Genomic DNA, 21,371 nt, shown 5'->3' with positions numbered 1-21,371 from the left:
ACTGACTCCAACTCTACTGTTCTACCATTGGTTTAGAGTACTTTGTTATCCTTGGTTAGTTTACTTATACCATAGACCTGGTAAGTGTGAACAAAGTAGCAAGTTGAACACTTGGAAAAGAACTCTCCTTTTTAAAGAGCAAAGGAAGGTTAGAAGTGTTGATTGTGCAAAAGTTGTTTTCTTCTAGAAGTCAAAGACATTAAAATGAGGAAAAACTACTGGCCAGTCCATGGTACTTAAATTGAATTTCTCTACAGAAGATATTAGAAGGAAAATGCCAACACAATGAGGTCAACTACACACACACACACACACACACACACACACAAACTCCCACAGTATATAGATAATCTCTCATAGGAAAAACCAAAACATGCGCACGCATACATGAACAACACCAGCTCCACAATAAAAGGATCCAACAATGATTGGTCACTAATATCTCTCAACATCAATGTTCTCAACTCTCCAGTAAAAAGATACAGACTAACAGAATGGCTGTAGCAACAAGATCCAACATTCTGCTGTATTCAAGAAAAACACCTCAACAACAAAGTTAGATACTACCTGAGACTAAAGGGCTGAAAAAAGATTTTCCAAGTAAATGGACCCAAGAAGCAAGCTTGAGTGGCCATTCTAATATCTAATAAAACAGAAAGATGAGGAAGGACACTTTGTTCTCATCAAAGGAACAATCCACCAAGAGTACATCATAATCCTGAATATCTATGCCCCAAATACAAGGCACCTACATTCGTAAAAGAAACACTTTTAAAGCTTAAATCACACATCAATCCCAACACATTCATGGTGGCATTCCTCAACGCCCCACTCTCACCAAGAGACAGATCTTGAAGGCAGAAACTAAATAGATAAATAATCAAGCTAACAGAGGTCATGAATCAAATGGACGTAACAGACATCCACAGAACTTTTCACCCAAACACAAAAGAATACACCTTCTTCTCAGAACCACATGAAACTGTCTCCAAAATTAACCATATAATTGGCTGCAAAAAAAAAAAAAAGCCCCAGCAGATACCAAAAATTTGAGACAATCCCCTGCATCTTATCAGACCACCATGGTCTAAAGTTGAACTTCAAAAAACAATAGAATTAACAAAAAGCCTACAAAAATGGAAACTGAACAATGTTCTACTCAATGACAACTGAGTCAGGGATGAAATAAGAAAGAAATTAAAGACTTTTTAGAATCCAATGAAAATAAAGGAACAACATATCCAAACCTTTGGGACACAAGGAAAGCAGTGCTAAGAATAAAGTTCATAGCACTAAGTGCCTTCATAAAGAAATTGGAGCTAGGCTCGGTGGCACAAGTCTTTAACTCCAGCACTCGGGAGGCAGAGGCAGGTGGATTGCTGTGAGTTTGAGGCCAGCCTGGTCTACAAAGTAAGTCCAGGACAACCAAGGCTACACAGAGAAACCGTCTCTTGAAAACAAAACACACACACACAAAAAAACAAAAACAAGAAATTGGAGATATTGCATACAAGCAATTTAATGGAACACCTGAAAACCCTAGGGGGGAAAAAAAGAGAAGCAGACACACTCAAGAGGAGTAGATAGTAGGAAATAATCAAAATCAGGGATGAAATCAGTAAATTAGAAACAACAACAACAAAAACAAAAACAACTCAAAGAATCAATGAAACCAAGAGCTGGTTCTTTGAGAAATTCAACAAGAGAGACAAACCCTTAGCCAAACTAACTAAAAGGCAAAGGGAGAGTATCAAAATCAACAAAATCTGAAAAGAGAAGGGAGAGATAACAACAGCTACTGAGAAAATCCGAAGAAGCATTAGGTCTTATGTCAAAAGCCTGAATTTTTAAAATTCAGTTTTTATCCTCCATCTTTGACGATTCCCCACTGTAGCATTGACTGTACATCTTAGGATATTTTCAGCTTTTCCTGGCCTGAGTAACTAAAGAGTTCTCATGCTATTGATGTCGTTGGCTCCTCCTTTTGCTCTGTCAGTTACCTTCATCAGGAACTTTGGGGGGAAGCTGGATCTTCCATCTAAACCAATGTGATTTTGCTTTTGTTTCCCCAACCTACCCTCAGCTAGGAAATGGAGGTGATGAAGGTTAGTAATCTACTTAACAGGGTCCAGTCCATGAACATTTTTGTAATCTTCTTTAGTTTAGCCAACTTTCTAACCTAATTTAAAGAAGGCGTAGCACTTAAAAGTTCAAAAATGTGCATACAAGTAATATATATTGACTGAGAAGGGCATTGTGTGTGTGTGTGTGTGCGTGTGCGTGCGCGTGCACGCGCATGCACAAGTGTGCAATGGCATTGTGAGGAAAGAGGTTATGAATTTGAAGGAGAGCAGGAAGGAAATATTGGAGGGAGAAAAGGAAAAGGAAATGTGTTATAATTATAATCTCAAGAATAAAATATATTGATATGAGGATTGTTTCATTTAAAAATATTTGGGTTGCACTTTATTTTCTATGTGCCTTTATTTGCTTATTTCCTTTGACATGACCATTCAGAGATATAGAGAATCTCATCTGTTAATAGACAGTTTATGTGGCTACATGGCTGTGCATCCATATCCTGCCTATATTGCCCACTACAAGAACTAGTAGCTCTCTCTCTGTCTCTGTCTCTGTCTCTCTCTCTTTCTCTCTCATGTGTGTGTGTGTGTGTGTGTGTGTGTGTGTGTGTGTGTGTGTACTATGTTGACCACACACATTGCATGTATGTTTCAATGTTGCCACTATTAATCACATGAGTAGGAAAATCTTTTGTAGCCATTAGAACAGTGTGTCTACATACATGTAGATATCAGGTGATACTCTATAATATAGAGTCTGTAGCATATGATTAAAAATACCAGTTGAGAAAAGTAATATATTCTCTATTACTCACTTAAGTTAACTTTTGGAGACATATTTTAATGATTTTAAAATGTTTTGGAGAGAGCTGGCAGCAGAAGGAAATTTATTCTTCCTAGTTAAGAAAATGAACCCAGTCATGAAATCTAGACAGACAAAACAAACTTAAATGAAAAGCTATATATAAATGGATGGTTTCTCATAAGATAATTCAATGTTTTAACCAAATCCCCTGAGGATTTTTGTACATTTAAGAATCTTAAATGTACAAAAGTTAGTTAGTGACTCCCGTTAGCTCCGTGACACCTGCTTCCTTCAGCTTCCCTAGGAGCAGCTATAAATTAACAAGAGGTGGTGTCGGCAGCCAGACACCAACCAGACTCAGCCCACAGACATATGGTGTTGGGCCTGAACAATGTTTTAAAATGTTTTGAATCAATTTCCAATTGAAAATGAGAGCTGATGTTTATTTTTTTTTTAAAGGATGAAAAAGTTCAAAGAAATAGAAAGAGAAAAGTTACATATCTTTACTTGAAAAGTCAATAGCTTTGGCAAACTGTTCTGGACTGCATGGCAGCAGTCAGCTGAAAGGCTCTTCAGAGAGGATACATGTCCCTGTGGTACCCAGATTCTCTCTGAGTGCCTCACTTTGCTTGTTTGTTCTGACTGGTCTGGAGCTGTGTTGATCGCGACGCCTGACATCAATATATAGAGAAGCATCCCTCATCTGCTGTGTGCATTGAGCAAAGTTTATTCAGAGCACATTAAACCTACATAAGTTTCTATATTCTACTCTGTACATTCAGGGGCAAATCAGACATGAAGAGTGTAACCAGGAGATGGTGTTTGCACCACAGCTTCAGAATGAGTTTCACCAGGCATGCCCTCCCCGTGGTTCCTGTCATACAGTAAGAGTGAGCTGTGTTCTTTGCTATTGCAAAATGACTTTCCCCTTTCTCTCTTCTCTTGTTCTGGCCTCTTTAACTGTTCCCATTATTCTTTGACAACTACTCATATCATGACTTGTTTTCTCTTCTTTATTTATGGTGTGTCTAACCTGCCGGATTCACTGTGGGCTCCTTAAAGGCAGACAACGTGGTCAGTGTTGCTATATTGTCAGCTTTATAGATGTTTGTTGCCTGGCTGAAATTCCATGCCATAAATTCTACCAGGACCATGGGCATGTCAACGCTCAGGTTTGTTATTGTGTTTAAAAGGATTGTGACCCCTGATCAGTACAGAGTGCCATTGGATTCTTATGCTTCACCACTGCTTCCCGCTAACAAGAGACAAGTGCACCCAGGATTCTGTAACACAGTGAAAGGAAGTCAGAATAATTACTTCATCTTGCTTTCTCCACATCTAGGCCATCATTTGTACTTTTGCACATAGGCCTTCAGACTCATCTTCAGTATTCTTATTAAGATGGCCTCATCAATATCTACCCACCCCACTGCTAAGTCCCTTTCCTAAAGCCAGATGGCCAATCTAGATCCTATTTCCTAGCAGCCATAGGATTTTCTGACTCTCCAAGGACAGAAGGGCCAGCTGCTGCCAGTGTTGTCTCAGCACTCGGGCTCCCTAGATAAGCCCTGTACGATAGCATTGGTATCTGCCCTTTCCCAGTAGGCTTGGTATATCCACTCAAACTCTATAATGGGCTACTGAGGGGGTCTACCCAAGGAAGAACTGAAATAAAACCAAACAAAGTAGAGATATTCCATATCACAATTTCCTTTCTCAATATTTTTCTCAGATACATTACTTTGGCCTCATCATGCCTGTCTCAGGCCACCCATTTTAACACAGTACAAAAACTAGATTTAAACTTCTCTCTCTCTCTCCTTCTCTCTCTCCTTCTCTCTCTCCTTCTCTCTCTCTTGTCTTAATTTTTCTATGCTCATTCTATTTCTGTTCAAAGGATCAATGACTGGCTACCATTTTTTTTTTTTTAGAAAAATGAGAATTCTTTAAAATTAAATTATATTTCTAGTAAACTGTTTTGAGCTTCCTAAAGTAAAAGTTCTCTGTCAACAAAAAACAAACAAAAGAGGAATTAACCCATCTTCCTTCTTTCTGTACAGCCGGACTGTACTTCCACACTTGGCTGTGGGAGGGAAATAAAATTAATAGCAAGCAATTGCTCACAATGAGTTTCACAAATTTATAATAATACTTAGAATTCAACTAGAACACAGATTGTGATACTCTTATCTTAAGAGTAAAGAGAGTGTAAATAAAGTCATAGATTCAAGTAATAATCTACTACTGCTATTGTCATGGATGCCTCTACCCTTTAGATTTTTATTATATACCACATACTAGGCACATTTTAAACACACATTCTTTTATGTTTTTGTTCTTTTGAGGAAGCTTCCTATTTGACAGAAGAGGAGACAAAGGCTCAGAAAGAGTAACTAAAAGTTATCGTTTTCGAATGCAGGTTTGAAATGTATATGTGTATGTTTGTGTGGATTTATATATGTGCTTGTGTGTGTATGTGAGTGGTGTGTGTGTGTGATGCATGTGCACATGTATGTATGGGTGCATGTATGTATGTATGTATATGTGTATATATATATGTGTGTGTGTGTATATATATGTGTATTGTGTGTATATATATATATTTATTTTTATTAATTTATTCTTGTTACATCTCAATGGTTATCCCATCCTTTGTATCCTCCCATTCTTCCCTCCCTCCCATTTTCCCCTTACTCCCCTCCCCTATGATTGTGCCTGAGGGGGAATTCCTTTCCCTTTATAAGCTCATAGGGTATCAAGTCTCTTCTTGGTAGCCTGCTATCCTTCCTCTGAGTGCCACCAGGTCTCCCCCTCTAGGGGATATGAGGGTCAAATATGAGGCACCAGAGTACGTGTGAAAGTCATACCCTACTCTCCACTCAACTGTGGAGAATGTCCTGTCCATTGGCTAGATCTGGGTATGGGTTTGAAGTATTGTCCTTGGCTGGTGCCATAGTTTGAATGGGACCCCTGGGCCCAAATCTGCCCATCATAATGTTCTTCTTGTAGGCCTCTAGGACCCTCTGGATCCTTCTACTTTGCCATTCTCCCATGCTTCTCTCATCTAGAGTCCCAATAGGATGTCCTCCCCTCTGTCCCAGTTTCCTGGTAAGTGAAGACTTTCTTGGGACGTGCCCCTTGTTGTGTATATATTTATGCGTGTGTATATATGTGTACATATGTATATGTGCATGAATTTTTCCCTGTCTTGCCAGACTGTTTCTTAAAACATTACCATTTCTCTTTCTAAAGAAAATGTCCTATAGTAAAACTTGGAAGAAAAATTTTCTAAAGCTAACACCACAGATCTTATCTAATCTTTCTGGAAACCAGGAAGCAAAAAGACATATGTAATAAGGGACTTAGCCAGGGGCAAATGATGTCTTCAAAGGCATGTCTACACTGGAATGCTTCCTTGAAGCTTCTAAGGTTTCTACCCCTTCCCAATAGTGCCATTATCTGAGGACACATATCGTAACACATGGTTTCAGGAGAACACTCAAGTAGTTTATAAATTCTTACAGTCCATTTGAATGTGTATTAGGAGGCAGGTGGAACTCATCTTAACATAATTATTCAGTCCTCTTTTTCCAAATTTAATAATATGAACATACCATAAATGCAAAAATATCAGTTGGTTGCTTTTGATCTTTGTTCATACTCAATCTTTGGAATCTATGCTAGCTGTATTTCAGGAGCTCCACAGTTAGTTTTGGCTGCTTGTTGTCATCTGTGGCTCTGATATTTAAGAGCTGAGGTTAGGCACAGTCTAGAGCACCAGCCAAGAAAGTATAGAAGATGAAGCCGTGTAAAAGACACTCCCACTGTAAAGCTGTACTAAGCGATGCCACACCCCAGAGAGTGTACAGCAAGTTTTCCCAACTAAGAAAACAGTATCCACTACTTATTATAAGTGTCTAGTCTCATAAGTTCTAAGTAGGCAACAATAAAAGGCAGGCAGGGTGTATTGAAAATAAACACTGGATAGATGAGATATAATAAACTTCAGCCTGTGGAGGAAAACAAACACACAGTGGTGAGGTCCAGAGGGTGTGGCAACATCAAGGAGGGGACTGATGGTAGTTTGAAGTGTAGTAGGAATGCTTAGGGGAGAACTGCTTTGTCTATGTGTTCAAAGGTCACTTTAGCTACTCCTTGGAAATAACAGTGAGACAAGTTTAAGAACTCTGCAGTAATATTAATGAAAATAGTGAAAGGGCTGAGTTAAGACAAAACATAAATTCGATTGTTCATTGCTTTTCTCTAATTCACAACTATAAAGTGTAAATCTACTAGTCAAAATCCAAGAAACCAATATTTTATGAATATAATTAAATGAATGTAATTAAAATAGCTTCATTTAAACAATAAGAATGATTTTAAGGCAATATCTTTTTTTTTTTTTTTGAGAGAGAGATCCAAGATGGTGGCAAGCAGTGTGGACCATGTTTAGAAGCTCCAGTAAACGATTCCGGGAATTGCATAGACATCTGAACCAGGAACACCAAGCTCCCCACCCCACTACAGCAGGAGTACTCCACAGTTCAAACGGACCAAAATACAGAAAACCTGCATATCCCTGCACACAGGAGGAACGTGGATATTCTCAGACCAGAGCAGCAATAGCGGCAGTGGTGGCAGCTGAGGTTTGCAGCTGGGAACCCTTTGGCAGAGGTGATTGGTGTGGTAAATGGTGGGAATTGCTGCAGGAGAGGGGACTTAGTGCAAGATTTGAGGCCCGTAACCCTAGCTCCACTCGGCATGTGGCTTATGCCCAGAGACCCAAACTGGACTCGGTGTGCAGTTCAGTTCCTGAGACCCTAGCAGAGCTTGGTGGGTGGTTTGGACCCAGAGACTCTAGCTGAGCTTGGCGAGCAGTCCTGGCCCTGAGACTTTGGCTGGACTCTGCGCGTGGTTTGGGCCCAGAGTCCCTGGCTAAGCTCGGCATGCATTTGGACCTGGAGACTACGGCTGGACTGGGTGTGCAGTTTGGGTCTAGAGTCCCTAGCTGAATTTGGTGTGTGGTTTTGGGCCCAGAGTCCCTGGCTGAACTTGTCAGGCAATTTGGGCCCAGAGAACCTAGCTGAACTCAGCGGGAAGTTTGGACCCTGAGACTCTAGCTGAGCTCGGCACATGGTTTGGGCCCAGAGTCCCAGGCTGAACTTGGCAGGCAGTTGGGACCCAGAAACTCTAGCTGAGGTTGGCACATGTTTCTGACCCAGAGTCCCTACCTGGACTTGGCGGGCAGTTTGGGCCCAGAGTCTCTAGCTGAGCTTGTCAGGCAGTTTGGGTCCTGAGGCTCTGGCTGGATTCAGCATGTGGTCCAGGCCCTGAGACTCTAGCTGAACTCAACAAGCTCAGTGTGTGGTTTGGGCCCGAGTCCCTGGTTGGACTCAGCACTAACTGGACTAAGTGAATGGATTAGGCTTCGAGTCCCATTTGGTCTGGACTCTGTGTGTGCACGGTTTGGGCCCCATGACACTAACCTGGATTCTGAGAGTGGTCTGAGTCCCGACACTACCGGGAGCCACAGACCAGCGGAGCATCAAAGCTCCTGGACTAAGAAAATCTTGGGGAGACAGGGAGTAGAGTGGCCATCAGACCTCCTCTTCCCAACCTGTTTCAGTCCTTGGAGAGATCCATGCTACAAGGGGACCCAGAAGGCTGTGGGTCCCACAGCCCACCCAATGCACATTCAGAGACCAAAGACAATTACAGGACCCACAGTACAGGGGAGCTGGGGATCACTGGCTGTGAGAGACCCAAACTACAGTGCTAGCCTCCTGCCATCCAGACCAGTGAAGCATCAGAGCCTCCAGCCTAAGAAAATCTTGAGAAAACAGGTGAATCTATCCTCAGACTCCCTCCACCCAACTTCAGAAGCAACCTGCCAAAAACAGAGACAGTGAGATGACTAAGGGACAGCGTAAAATCATATGCAAAAAAAAAAAAACAAAACAAAACAATATGGCGTCTCCAGATCCCAGTGATCCCAAAGAAAACAACCCAGTGAACTCAAACACAATGTAAATACAAGAAAATGACCTCAAATCGTTAGTAATGAGGATGATAATAGAGGAAATAAATAAAATTCATAATCAAATGCAGGAAGATGCAGCCAAACAGGTGGAACATATAAAAGAGGCCTATAGAGAGGCACTGGAAAAAATTCAGGAAAATACAAACAACTAGATGAAGGCAATCAATAAAACTGTTCAAGCACTGAAGGTCTATAAAGAGGCAATGGAAGAAACTCAGGAATATACAAACAATCAGATGAAAGAAAGAAATAAAACTGTTCAAGATCTGAAGATGAAAATGAATTCAATGATAAACACACAGACAGAAGAAAAACAGAAACATGAGAGCTCAGGGAGGAAGGCAAGCAATACAGAGGTGAGCTTTTCTAACAGAATCTAAGAGATGAGGAACGAATCTCAGGTCTAGAAGATACAATCGTAGATCTTGAAGTAACCATTGAAGAAAATGCTAAATCTGGAAAATCCTGACACAAAACATCCAAGAAATCAAGGACACGATGAAAAGAAGAAATCTGAGGATAATAGGCATTGAGGAAAGAGAAGATACCAGGCTCCAAGGCCCAGAAAATATTACAACAAAATCATAGAAGAAAACTTCCCCAATCTAAAGAAAGAGATGCCTATAAACATACAAGAGGCCTACAGAACACCAAATAGAGTAGACCTGAAAGAAAAACTTCCCAACACATAATAATCAAAACACAAAATATACAGAACAAAGAAAAATATTAAAAGCTGCAAGAGAAAAGGGCCAAATAGCATTTAATGGCAAACCTATCAGAATTACACCTGACCTCTCAGCAGAGACCATAAAAGCCAGAAGGGCCTAGACAGAGATTCTGCAAACTCTAAGAGACTACAGATGCCTAGCCAGTCTACTTTACCCAGCAAAACTATCAATAACCATTGACGGAGAAAACAAAATATTCCATGACAAAATCAAATTCAAACAGTACCTGTCCACAAATCCAGCCTTTCAGAAGGTACTAGAAGGAAAACTCTACCCCAAAGGGACAAGCTACAACCAAAACTACACAGAAAATAAATAACTACACCATCGCAAAAACACACAAATGCTCTACTGGAACCAACATCTAAATTAAGACTCTTAACAGTCACTGGTCATTAATAACTGTCAACATCAATGGTCTCAATTCTCCAATAAAAAGACACAGACTAACTGAATGGATGCATAAACAAGATCCAACATTCTTCTGCATTCAAGAAACACATCTCACCCATGAAGACAGAATTACCTCAGGGTAAAAGACTGGAAAAAAGATACTCCAAGCAAATGGTCACAAGAAGCAAGCAGGTGTGGCTATTTTAATATTTAAGGCAATGTCTTTTAAAAGGTAGTAGAAGGGGTTTTATTATTACATATTATTTTTTCCTATATAGTTGTCTTCATTGTTTATAAAATATGGTTTCCTTAAAATATAGATAATGAAAAAAATATAGATAATGATACACTAAAGGAAAAAAACCACCTCTAGGTCAAAAATCCAAACCAAAATATTGCCGAATTTTCTAAACTCTTCAACATTGTGACTTAAGGCAAATGTACACAAATAAGTATTGCCCTGTGCAACTTTCCATTAGAGAGTATGGTAGTTTGAATGAGAATGGCCCGGATAGACTAAGATATTTGAATGCTTGTTGCCTCCCCATTCCAGCTGATGGAACTGTTTGGGAAGGATTAGGAGGCATCACCTTGTCAGAGGAAGGATGTCTCTAGCGATGAGCTTTGAGGTTGATACTAATTTAAGAAATATCAATTTATTCTTTCTCACTATTAATTCTCTCTTTCTCTCTCTCTCTCTCTCTCTCTCTCTCTCTCTCTCTCTCTCTCTCTCTCTCTTTCTCACTCTCTCTCCTCTTTCTTTCTTTCTCTCTGGCTCATGCCTAATATCTCAGCATGTGAACTCTCACAAGTCTTGTGTGCTGTCGTGTGCTCTGCTGTAAAGGTCACGGACTCACTCTCTGAAACTATAAGCAAGCACCCGATGCAATGCTTTATTTTATAAGTTGCTTTTGCCATGTTGTCTCTTCATCACAGAACAATAAGAGTGAATTGGTTAGTGTGGTTTTGTCTAAAACATCATGTCATTACAAAAGTTTAGTGTATCCATCTCTGAAGAGTTTTGGATAGAAAATCCATTACATCAACAAACACACTAATAAATAAAAAAGTCAAAGAGAGAGAAGGACGTTTTATGAAAGCCATCACTGAAACACAAACAGTCTGGGTGAAGCTCTGTCTGTGGTTCCCAGGATCTACTTACTGCTCAGGGAGTAGAGAGAGTTTAGAGGACAGAGAAGGAAGAAGGGGGGCACTGCACATAATTCTAGGTTGCTTCTACAGACAGAAAGATGATGCAATATGTTGTTAAGGAAGATGAAAGAAGAAAAGCTGCATGGGTGAGGGGAGGTGGCAGTGACTTTTTGTTTTTGAAAGAGCTCTCTCCCTCTCTCTCTCTCTCTCTCTCTCTCTCTCTCTCTCTCTCTCTCTCCCCTCTGTCTGTGTGTGTGTGTGTGTGTGTGTGTGGTGTGTGGGAGAGTGGGGCACATGTTCGCTAGCAGGAGTGTAGAGTTCAGAGGACAGCTTTCAGAATTGGTTCTCACCTTCCACCTTGTCTTTTTGTTTTTCTGGTTTCATTTGTTTGAAGGAGGAGTTTCTCTTCATCTCTGCCTCACTGTGTTCTTTATGCTAGCTGATCCATAGCCTTCTGACTGGTTCTCCTGTTTCCACCTCACTGAGATTACAGACTCATAGCTGACTGCATTCTGTTTTTTTATGTAGGTCCTGGGGGTTGGAGCTCAAATCCTTCAATCACTTTGCTTTTGACTCTATGTCTAGAACAAGGGCTTGTTTTTTACATAGTTATCTTGGCTTGTCAGGGACATTCATGGAGAGATGATGGCAGCCAATTGCATTTACAGTTTTAATGCTGTGAACAGAGGTTTGGCCTTGAGATCTAGTTAGTTAGTATATAGATAGGATTTAATGTCATATAACTAGAGATTACCTAGGAATAAATATTTAGGGCAAAACTAATATTACACCCCAAGACTGACCTCATATGATTTCTGTTTTTTAGAGATTTGAATGGTGTGGTACATAAAACATACCAAGGGCAACCATCTACATAATTAGTCAGCAGGAGAACAGATCAGGGCACACTGGGAAATCAAATGAGAGGACAGAAAAGGAAAAGAGGGGACTACAGTAGCACTGTGTGCAGCTAAGACACTGGATAAAATGGAAGTGCAGTGTTCATTGTGTGTGGCAGGTGAAGAGCGTTGGGGCTCCATCTATAGAATGCACTTTACCATTCATGAGAAATTAGGTTTATACCATAGATTTATGTTTGAATGCTTCTGTTTGTATGTGTCTTTCCTATGTAATCTTTTCATTGGCTAGAAAACATACCTATTATTTTGTTTTCCCAATAATTCTCAGCATTTTACAAGATATAATTTTGATGCTCAAATTTGTTGTAGCCTTTAATGCAATTAGGCTACTGTCTATTAAAATAGAAAAACTTTATTTTAACTGTATCTTGCCTTGACAAAACCTAGAATCTCTTTAGGGATGTGTTTCTGGGAATGTCTATGTGGTATTATCTTGAGTATATCCAAATTGATGTGGGAAAACCCATCTTACTGTTGGGGGCAACATTCCTTGGGCAGAGGATACTGAGCTCTATAAGATGGAAATTTGTTCAGTTCTAGAAAGCATGCATTCCCCCAGTGCTTTCTGATTCTTTGTTGTGGATACAGTGTACCTTGCTGTCTCAAGCCCCTGGCACTGTGACTTCCCCTACAAAGATGGACAATAACATTGAGCCATGAGCTGAAATAAACCATTTTCCTCTACATCACTTTGTCAGAGTATTTCATCATAGCAAGACACTTGGAATGGTGGTACATGGCTATACTCCCAGCACATATGAGAGTAAAGTAAGAGGACTGGCATAAGCTTGAGGCCAACCTGGCCTACATAAGGGATTAGACTGTGGTATAGGCTACACAGAGACTTTGAGGCCTGCCTTGGTTATGTGGTAAAACCGTGTCTAAGAAAAATTTTAAAAATAAAATAAAAATCTACAATTGTACTGTGTTATCGACAAGGGCCGTTTTTAAATAAAACGTTCCATCTGGTTTTTGGCACCTGGAAGTACTCATTGTCATCAGCTGAGCTTCCAACTGTTTCAGGGAAGACAGAAACTAGGAAGCATGAATTCCCTCAACTTCCTCTCCTCATTTCATCTTATCTATATCCAATTCATCTACATTCAAACTCATTAAAGCCTGCTTCCTTCTGTTTAAGGTTATTTATCTACTTGAGCTAGTGATTACACCCATCTGTCTCTGGCTCCTCTGAGACCTGTTGGGTTTCTGGATGTATTGTTTTACTTGCATTCTTTCTCTCCTTCTTTTGAGAATTCACAGTGCGGTGCAGTCTCCCCTCCCCAGTTAGCTAGAGCCCATTGAATCTTCAGTTTATTTTATGGATGCTTCTCTCTCCCTCTCCCTCTCCCCCCCCCCTCTCTCTCTCTCTCTCCCCTCTTTCTTACTTTCTTCAGGATCTCAGGCCAAGGCTTCAGTGTCAGTGATATTTTTTTTTTTTAATTCCACAGTTAAGAGCAAGCCCTCTCCTGTACAGTGAAAAATGGCACAGCTTTTTAAAACAAATTCAATCTCATTCACCATAGCAGAAATAACACAGAAAAGCAGAGCAACATACAATTTTGTAAATTTATGAAACCTACAAAGATGGAGCACGCAGTCTGCTGAAGCCTTCCTACGGGCAGCAGGCACGGAGGCAGCCAGAGGCATTCTCTATGCAGCTTCTCCTGCCACTCTCACAAAGTGGGAATGGAAGCCCAAAAGTTACAAGAACATCAAGAGTAGTTTAGAGCCACTATCAAAATTACATTTTTTGTCTTACAGATGCATTTCTAAGAACTCACAGTATACATATATTTTCCAAAATTACACAAAATCATTATTCCACAGAAAATTTAAAATAATGAATACTATGGCTCTTACAAGAAAGTTCTGACTCAATGCATTCATATAGACTAACATTCAGTTGTAAAAAAGTATTAGATAATTTTTATCATAAAAATACCCCCAATTTTCATTGTTAAAATGAAAAAAAAAATCAAACTTGGAGAACTGTGTAAAGTTCTGCCTCAGAGTGAACACACGTATATGATCATATTTAAATCTATGCTTTTTACAGGAAGAACCCAAAAAATCAGTATGAAAATGGCTGGTTGAGGTCAAAGTGAATAAGGTAGACCAAAAGATGAATGTGAAAAGGATTTTCTCTGAAAATCTCCTTTAATGTGTAATCATCTCATTAAGTCACCTAAATACATCCACGAGAAGAGAGATAATCATAAAGTTCATAAAGTGCAGCCTGGGCAAGAGCCTTGGGTGCTTGGACTAGGAAATGTCTGTCTTTTAGTATTGTGCCTTGACACTAAGTTCAGCCTGTCTGCAAATTTCAAGGAATACAGCACTCAACAGTGAGGATACCTGAAGAAGCAGACCAACGCATGCACAAGAAAACCCATTACATGCCAGTGTGGCATCTTAGGCATGGACGCTGTCACTCACAGCTGCCCTGAGCACCTGCATCTGAGTGGCTGTGCTTGACAGGTGCACGCCTTGATATTTCTTCCATCCTCCTTGCCTCATTACTTGCGTTACATTACTCACCAGCAGACCTGGACACCTCATTCCTGCCTTGAGGTTTGCTGCCCTTGCTCATGTTTTCTAAGTCTGATACATTCACTTCCTCCTCTTTAGGATGAATTTGTCTCTGAAACCCACCATAAGCCCTCTTCACAATTTTCCTGATTTATCTGACAGGAAAGATCAAATGGTGTATGTACTATTCCCAAAGCGTCTTTAGTTTGTGGCCTGGCAAGCAACAATAACAGCAGAATTTTGAATGGGTTTCTGAGTCTAAACTGAACCTCTTTCGTATCTTTTTGTGACAATTAATATACTTTATTTGCCTTGTAACAAGATAACTTTATTTGAGCACTGGCTGCTCTTGCAGAGAACCTAGGTTCTATTCTCAGCATCCACATGGCAGATCACAACGGTCTGTCACTCCAGTTCCAGTGGATCTGGCACCCTCTATTGGCTTCCACTGTTGTGCAGATATACACACAGGCAAAACATTTATACAAATAAAACAAAAAGAAAGAACTCTTTCAAAATACAATAACTTTTGTCCTAGATTATAATCCTTGGAATGTTCATAGGATGGTTGCGTAAATAGTTGTTGAAAATATTTTCAATTCAGTTTCATAGAAAGTTTTGTTTTCCTCATCCTTGCCATGCTAAACATATTTCTAATTACACCTTTGGAGAAGTTGGGAGCAACACTTTCAAATGTAAGCAGTCGTGACTCTGGAGTAGAATCTTGTGGTTCTGAGAAGCATGATAACCCTTCTGGGAAAGCGCCTCACTTCCTAATTCACCAGTATCTTCCTGTCAGAGAAAGTCCATGTGCTACAGGTGGGGAGTCATTGGGTGAGATGGGACCCAGGTCTAAATTCCAGGCCTCCTGTGTCTGATCCAAGTGAACACGGTCAGACACAGACCTTCGCTTTTACTGTGGTGAAGTACTCCTTTGCCATCAATTACACAGAAAGGAGGAGGCACACGCCTGGAGCTCTGTTGTTAACTTGGTGAGAACTTCTGCAGATTGTTTACTGAAGGAATAATGATCTAATCCTGAGAGGCCCAATGGAGATCCTGGATCCATCTATTCCTGACCTTAGCTTCTGTGAATCTGTCCTGAATCAAGCACTATCATAGCTTCCACTGCTAGTTTTTTATCATTAGCAACAAAAAAAAAATATTGTATCTTTGATAAGAGTCACAAAAGTCATTAATTAATTTCCTAATTTTGTCATATAACATGTACTTCACATTATAAAAACATGATATCTAAGCAGTTCATTTCAGTAATTAATTTCCTAATTTTGTCATATAACATGTACTTCACATTATAAAAACATGATATCCAAGCAGTTCATTTCAGAGCATTAAAGACTTTTAAAAGCTGCATCCTTGGTCAGGGCAGGTAGTTCAGTAGGTAAAGTGCTTACTACCCAAACATGGGCATCAGAGTTTAGGTCCCCTGCTTTTATAAAAGTCAGAAACTGTGTCCTTGCCTTGTAATCACAACACTGGAAAGGCAGAGGCAGGAGAATGCTGGAGTTCTCTGGACATTCAGTCTAGGTTAGTAAGTGAGCCACACAGTCACTGAGATGCTACCTCAAAAAGTGTGACTGGGAACTACTAAGGAGGACACCTGACTTCTGGTCTGTGCACAAACACAAACATGCATGTGTATATGTACATACACATACACACATACACATCACACAGATACACACACACACACACATGTGCCTTCACAAGTAAACTTATGTGTACACATACACAACACACATTCACTCGAAGAAATCTACATATATAAAGTTATTGGTCATGTCAAATATTTTGTGTTTGGAAAAATCAAAAATTTCTGAAGATCCATTACACAGGTTTTTCACTTGCTATGAAAAAGATGTGTACCTGTGTAGGAATAGTTTATAGAGATGAGGACATCCCTGAGGTAGATCATTACTGGACACTCTCAGAAATTACAACCACTTATGATGCACCATTTTCTTTTAACAAGACTAGACTCTTCAGCATTTAGGTGGTCATTTGGAACCCATTATCTGAGAGACCATCTTAGAGCTCTGCTGCAGGAGCAGGGAAGACCCAGAAAGGACATCAAGACCTTGGTGCTCTCCTTTAAAGTACAAGGCTACTTGCCTTAGAGTCCCTACCCTCTGCAACACGGGATAAGTAAACTGTGGGACTCTAAATCAGACACTGTGTGGGGTAGCCAAAGGGGGTGCCATGCAGGAGAGAGTTTGATGAATGCTGTCCCCAGGTGAAGAGCATGGTATTCTTTCATCAGGTCTGCTCTGCAGTGACTTTGAAAATGAGATTCTCTGTCTTGTTTTATTTCACTAAAACTTGCCTAGCTATTCAGCATGCACAAAGGCCGAGTGATCTGGAGGAACTCATTTGCAATCAAGTCCCTTAAGAATTGGTCTGAATAGTCCAGAGCTTGTGCAACATTGTCTTGCAAAATAGATTTGAAGTCATCAGTTTATGTATCTTTACTTGCTGTGCTGTCCAAATCTACCTCAAACTGTCTTAACTTATCCTTCATTTCATACATACTCCATAAAATGCCTGAATTTAACAGTACCTACAAAAACAATTTTTTATAAATAATCTGATTTTCAAGCATATTAAGTGCTTTAAAGCTTTCTGCTTTAAAGACAAACTTCAGATTTTCATCTAAACATTTATTTTTGTGTTAATGTGTGGGTTCAGCCACCTCTATTCATGTGATGCTTGTCTTATAATACAATGAAATCACCAATAACACATCAACAAAAATTATCTAAAGGATACAGCTCACTGTGCAAAGTCTCAGTGGCACAATATTGAAGATAGACTTAAATACTACTTTCCATGGTAAGGAGATAAAACAGATCTGACCTATAATCACAGTATCAAAGCAAATATATATTACGAAAGTCTTCTGACATGCTAATAATAAAAAGTATTGGATACCACATCCTAATCTCTATTTTGGCATAATCATATAACAGTCAACAAGTAGCTAGCTTCACTGTGGATATTTGAAAAGATCTTAAATTGCAGCATGCCAGAAGTGTGCTGAATAATTTCCTACAAAATTGACCATGTCAAAAAACATTTATAAGTGTCTTTCAATAGACCACAATGAAAGAAAAGAGAATTGTTGCCACTTATCAACCCTGTAACCACTTTTAATAATCCCAAAATATCTGCGTTGTGGGGTATCACTTCCTTATCCAATAGCATGATAAAATAATATTAGGGGCAAAGGGGTCATAGCCTGTATTTTCATTATTTTTTTTCCAAAATTCTCCTGTTAGATTTATTTAGATATTTGTCTCAGATTAGCAACTTTTTTTTAATGACATCTGCATGTGAGTTAGAGCACACAGAGACATCAGCACAATGTCAGTGGCGAATAAAAGCTCTTGCTAGATTGCAATGAACGAACCTTTCTCATTTCTAAGGTTTATTCTTTTAGAAAACTTTAAAATTCAGTTACCTTAAACAGCAAAAGGACACCTTCAAGTGAGCCCTCTTCCCAGAAATAACCGTCAGAGAATGCAGGTGAGACCTTTGTTTTGAACATAAATGCCTATTTATAAATTTTTTTAAATGCTTGGATTTTATCCCATCCAGTACATAAAATACCAGTAAGGGGAAATAGTTGTGACAGAAATTATCTTTTTATATGCTAAAACTTCCCTGCTCAAGGTGGCTGCTGTAATTGAGAATCTTCTTATGCATCTTTACACAATGCCTTGAAGTGAGTACTTTTCACACTGAAATTTACGAGGCCATTTCCTATCATTCTAGTGGCCTCCTATGTCTATTATTTACTGAATTTTGAATCGTGCCTATTTTTAAGTAGCTATCAGCTAAAGGTGTGTGGTCTCGTGGATTTTATTCACACTTACTTTTAAAAGCAGCTTCAAACTTTGCCATGTTTGCTCTTTAATGTTTTAGTCTGAAATCATAGACAAAGATACTGGCATACTATTTTCATAAAGGAAATTTGAACTTGTCGCTTGCAAATATGAAAAAAAAAAGCCCACTGCACTCTTTGTCACTGAAGGAAACAAGTTGATGTTTGGGTCCCAGGTAAGAGCAGTACATTTTGTAGAAATGATTCTACATTCAAACCAGCAGTACTTTTAAGCAGTTAATACACCGTAGAAACTTAAAATTACATACCTTTTCTCCATGGTGACCTGCTATTAGAACTGCCATCAACTCCTGTTAATGACTCTTTCAACAAAACGGAAAAGAGTAAGGTCATGTGTCCTAAGAGGGGGCCTGTGCTAGCTGCTGCTTAATTTCAGTACTGAAGGGGAAAAAAAAAAAGGCGGGGGCAAAGGGTGAGCATAGCCGGTAAAAAACAACCCACTTCCTGGGTACAGGCAGTTAACCACACATCATTTGACTGAGAGTTTGCCTTGCACAGTCAGTTAACAATATCATTATTTATCAATGTTAAAGTCAGTTCTTAAGCATTGTATGCTTATATGGGCTATGTCAAGTTTAATCTAAAGGGGGAAATGTGATTAAAATGTTAAGCCACTGAGTTTGGTTGGGTCAGCGGAGGAACTGGCTGTCAAGAAGAGTGGAAACTTCCCCTTTTCTGTCTTCTAGTAAGACCTTACAAACAGTCTCTCCTGGGTTAACTTGTGAGTGTGCATGCTCACCAGAAGGCACTGCATATCTGCAGGAAAACCAGGAAGTCACCCCTAACATGGTGCTGGTGCTTGTCTCGCTCAGGGCTAGACATACAAGAGCCTATTCGGGTGAGCAGTGCACAGGGCTTGCGGCAGGTGGAATCCAAACTTTGAAGCAGACCGCCCAGAGTCTGCAGATGCCCCAGGACAGTAGCTCAGGGTACTTGCTGCAGCACTGAACATGAATAAGGCTTCACCCTGGCACATTTTCTCTGAGTTTCCCAAGCTGTTCTGAAATGTGCCGAAGAACAGCTCACTTGATCAAGCTGCATGATCCTTTGGAATAACATTTTAAAAAGATACAAAATAAGTGGTCAAAAAGCCGTCCTTTTGGGCGAGCTTCCGGACCTCACATGGTAAGCTTTAGCCGACCAAAAACATATTAGAGCCGGTCTCAGCAACAGCCCTAGTATGTGCATACACATTGAGTGGTGGCGTTCAGACTACCTGGCCCTGGGTTACGAGGCTTGATTGGGTTTTGAGATTTGCAAGATATCACAAAAGTGAATCTGTTCCTTCCAAGTGTGAGAGAAAATAAATCTCAGTCTGTTAGCATCGGATAAATTGCCCGAGACCTCTGTGAAGCACGGAGGTAGGGCCTGTTTTTCAAAGGCATTCAATTCATTCCTGTGTTTCCTGGATGGACAATCTTGGGTATGTAAGTCCTCAGAGACTTAGCAGAGTGTTCACTATTAGTGGCAAGGAGAAGGCAGAGAGAATGACGCTACAAATGAGGAAAGCTGAATCCAGGAGCTGGCCAAGCCACTTACATCCCTAAAATTCAGTAAGTTCTCCAAGTAACGAAGCACAGAGATATGAAAATTCTACTTCAGGGAGCATACTAAGTAGATGTAACTAATCTGCATACCTCGAAGAACTATACGCATCCTAGTTACCGGTCCATTGCTCTGAAGAGACACTATGACTGAGGCAACTCTTATAAGAGGAAGAATTTAATTGAGGACTTGCTTAAAGTTTCAGAGGATAAGTCCATTATATTATCGTCACGGCAGGAATCAGACAGGCATGGCACAGGAGCAGTGTCTGAGAGCTTTTCATCTGGAACCACAACCAGCAGCAGCAAAGATGGGGGGAAGGGGAGGGTGGAGAGAAGAGGGAGGTGGACACTGAGCCAAGCATGGGCTTCCGCGGCAGGAGGGGCGGGGAGGGGAGGGCTTTGGAAACTTGAAAGTCCACTCCCAGAGATACACCTCATCCAACAAGGCCATACCTCCTAATCCTTCCAAAATACTTCTTCCAACAGGGGAGCGAATATTCAAATGTATGAGCCTGTGGGGTGTGGGGCCAGGAAGCACCCCCGAAATTTAAGACAACTAATTTGAAGCCTTGATAAACTCTGACTGGACTCAGAAATCAAGGACGAGCAGTATGAATTAGGTGTCTCTTTAAAAGCAAGCATTGATAAAATACATTAAATGAAGACAAAGGTGCACTTTCTTTTCACAGCAATTCGTCTTGGTTTGGCTTATGAGGAGCGATGGGGACTCATCCTGATTAAGGATCTATGTCCTGTGTTGTCACTCATTGGTAGGCGGACTCAATCCTTCACAGAGGGAATGCAGAGAGTCACACATTAGGCCAAGCAGTTTTATGTTCCTTGTAGTCTTGGCTTCCTGAGTTAGACAATATTACCACACTACTTTTACGCCTAAGGAAAATGGGACCAATTTATGAACCAAATCAGTCTAGGGGAGCCAGAAGTAAAACTCTGAGGCTTCCCTTGGGTTACATTCAGGGTTGCAGTTTTGAGGAGCCCTTTTATTAAAGGGAGCTCCTGAGCCTAGCTCACTTTTCTACCGTGTGAGGTCATAATCGGAAGGAAGCATCCTTGGAAATTGATCATCTGCAGATTCTGAATTTGATGGCATCAGGGTCTTGGCCTTGCCAGCCTGTTTTCTTTAAGCTGCCAAGGTTATGCGCAAACAGACAAAAAAGAAGGGCATAGGAAAGTCTAGTTTAAAAGGAAATAAATCTCAGGGACATGTTTTAGTTATTAAGCCTTAGTACA

At 40.2% G+C, this 21,371-nt stretch overlaps 1 protein-coding gene across 1 annotated transcript in view; it reads right to left on the bottom strand.

The window, feature by feature from the left end:
* Nucleotides 1–18,950, bottom strand: part of ARHGAP15 (Rho GTPase activating protein 15) — a 618,627-nt gene extending 599,677 nt beyond the window's left edge. The window contains exon 1 of the mRNA XM_084799881.1: nucleotides 18,822–18,950. Within this exon, the coding sequence (XP_084656007.1) occupies nucleotides 18,822–18,832 (11 nt within the window). The 5' untranslated portion in view covers nucleotides 18,833–18,950. The remainder of the gene's footprint in view (nucleotides 1–18,821) is intronic.
* Between the last annotated feature and the right edge of the window lie 2,421 nt (nucleotides 18,951–21,371).

The sequence above is a fragment of the Acomys minous genome (genome assembly GCF_964271855.1).
Source record: "Acomys minous genome assembly, chromosome: 10".
In the NCBI taxonomy this organism is placed as follows: domain Eukaryota; kingdom Metazoa; phylum Chordata; class Mammalia; order Rodentia; family Muridae; genus Acomys; species Acomys minous.
Note: the sequence above shows the minus strand (reverse complement) of the source record. Positions and strands in the feature narration are given on the sequence as shown.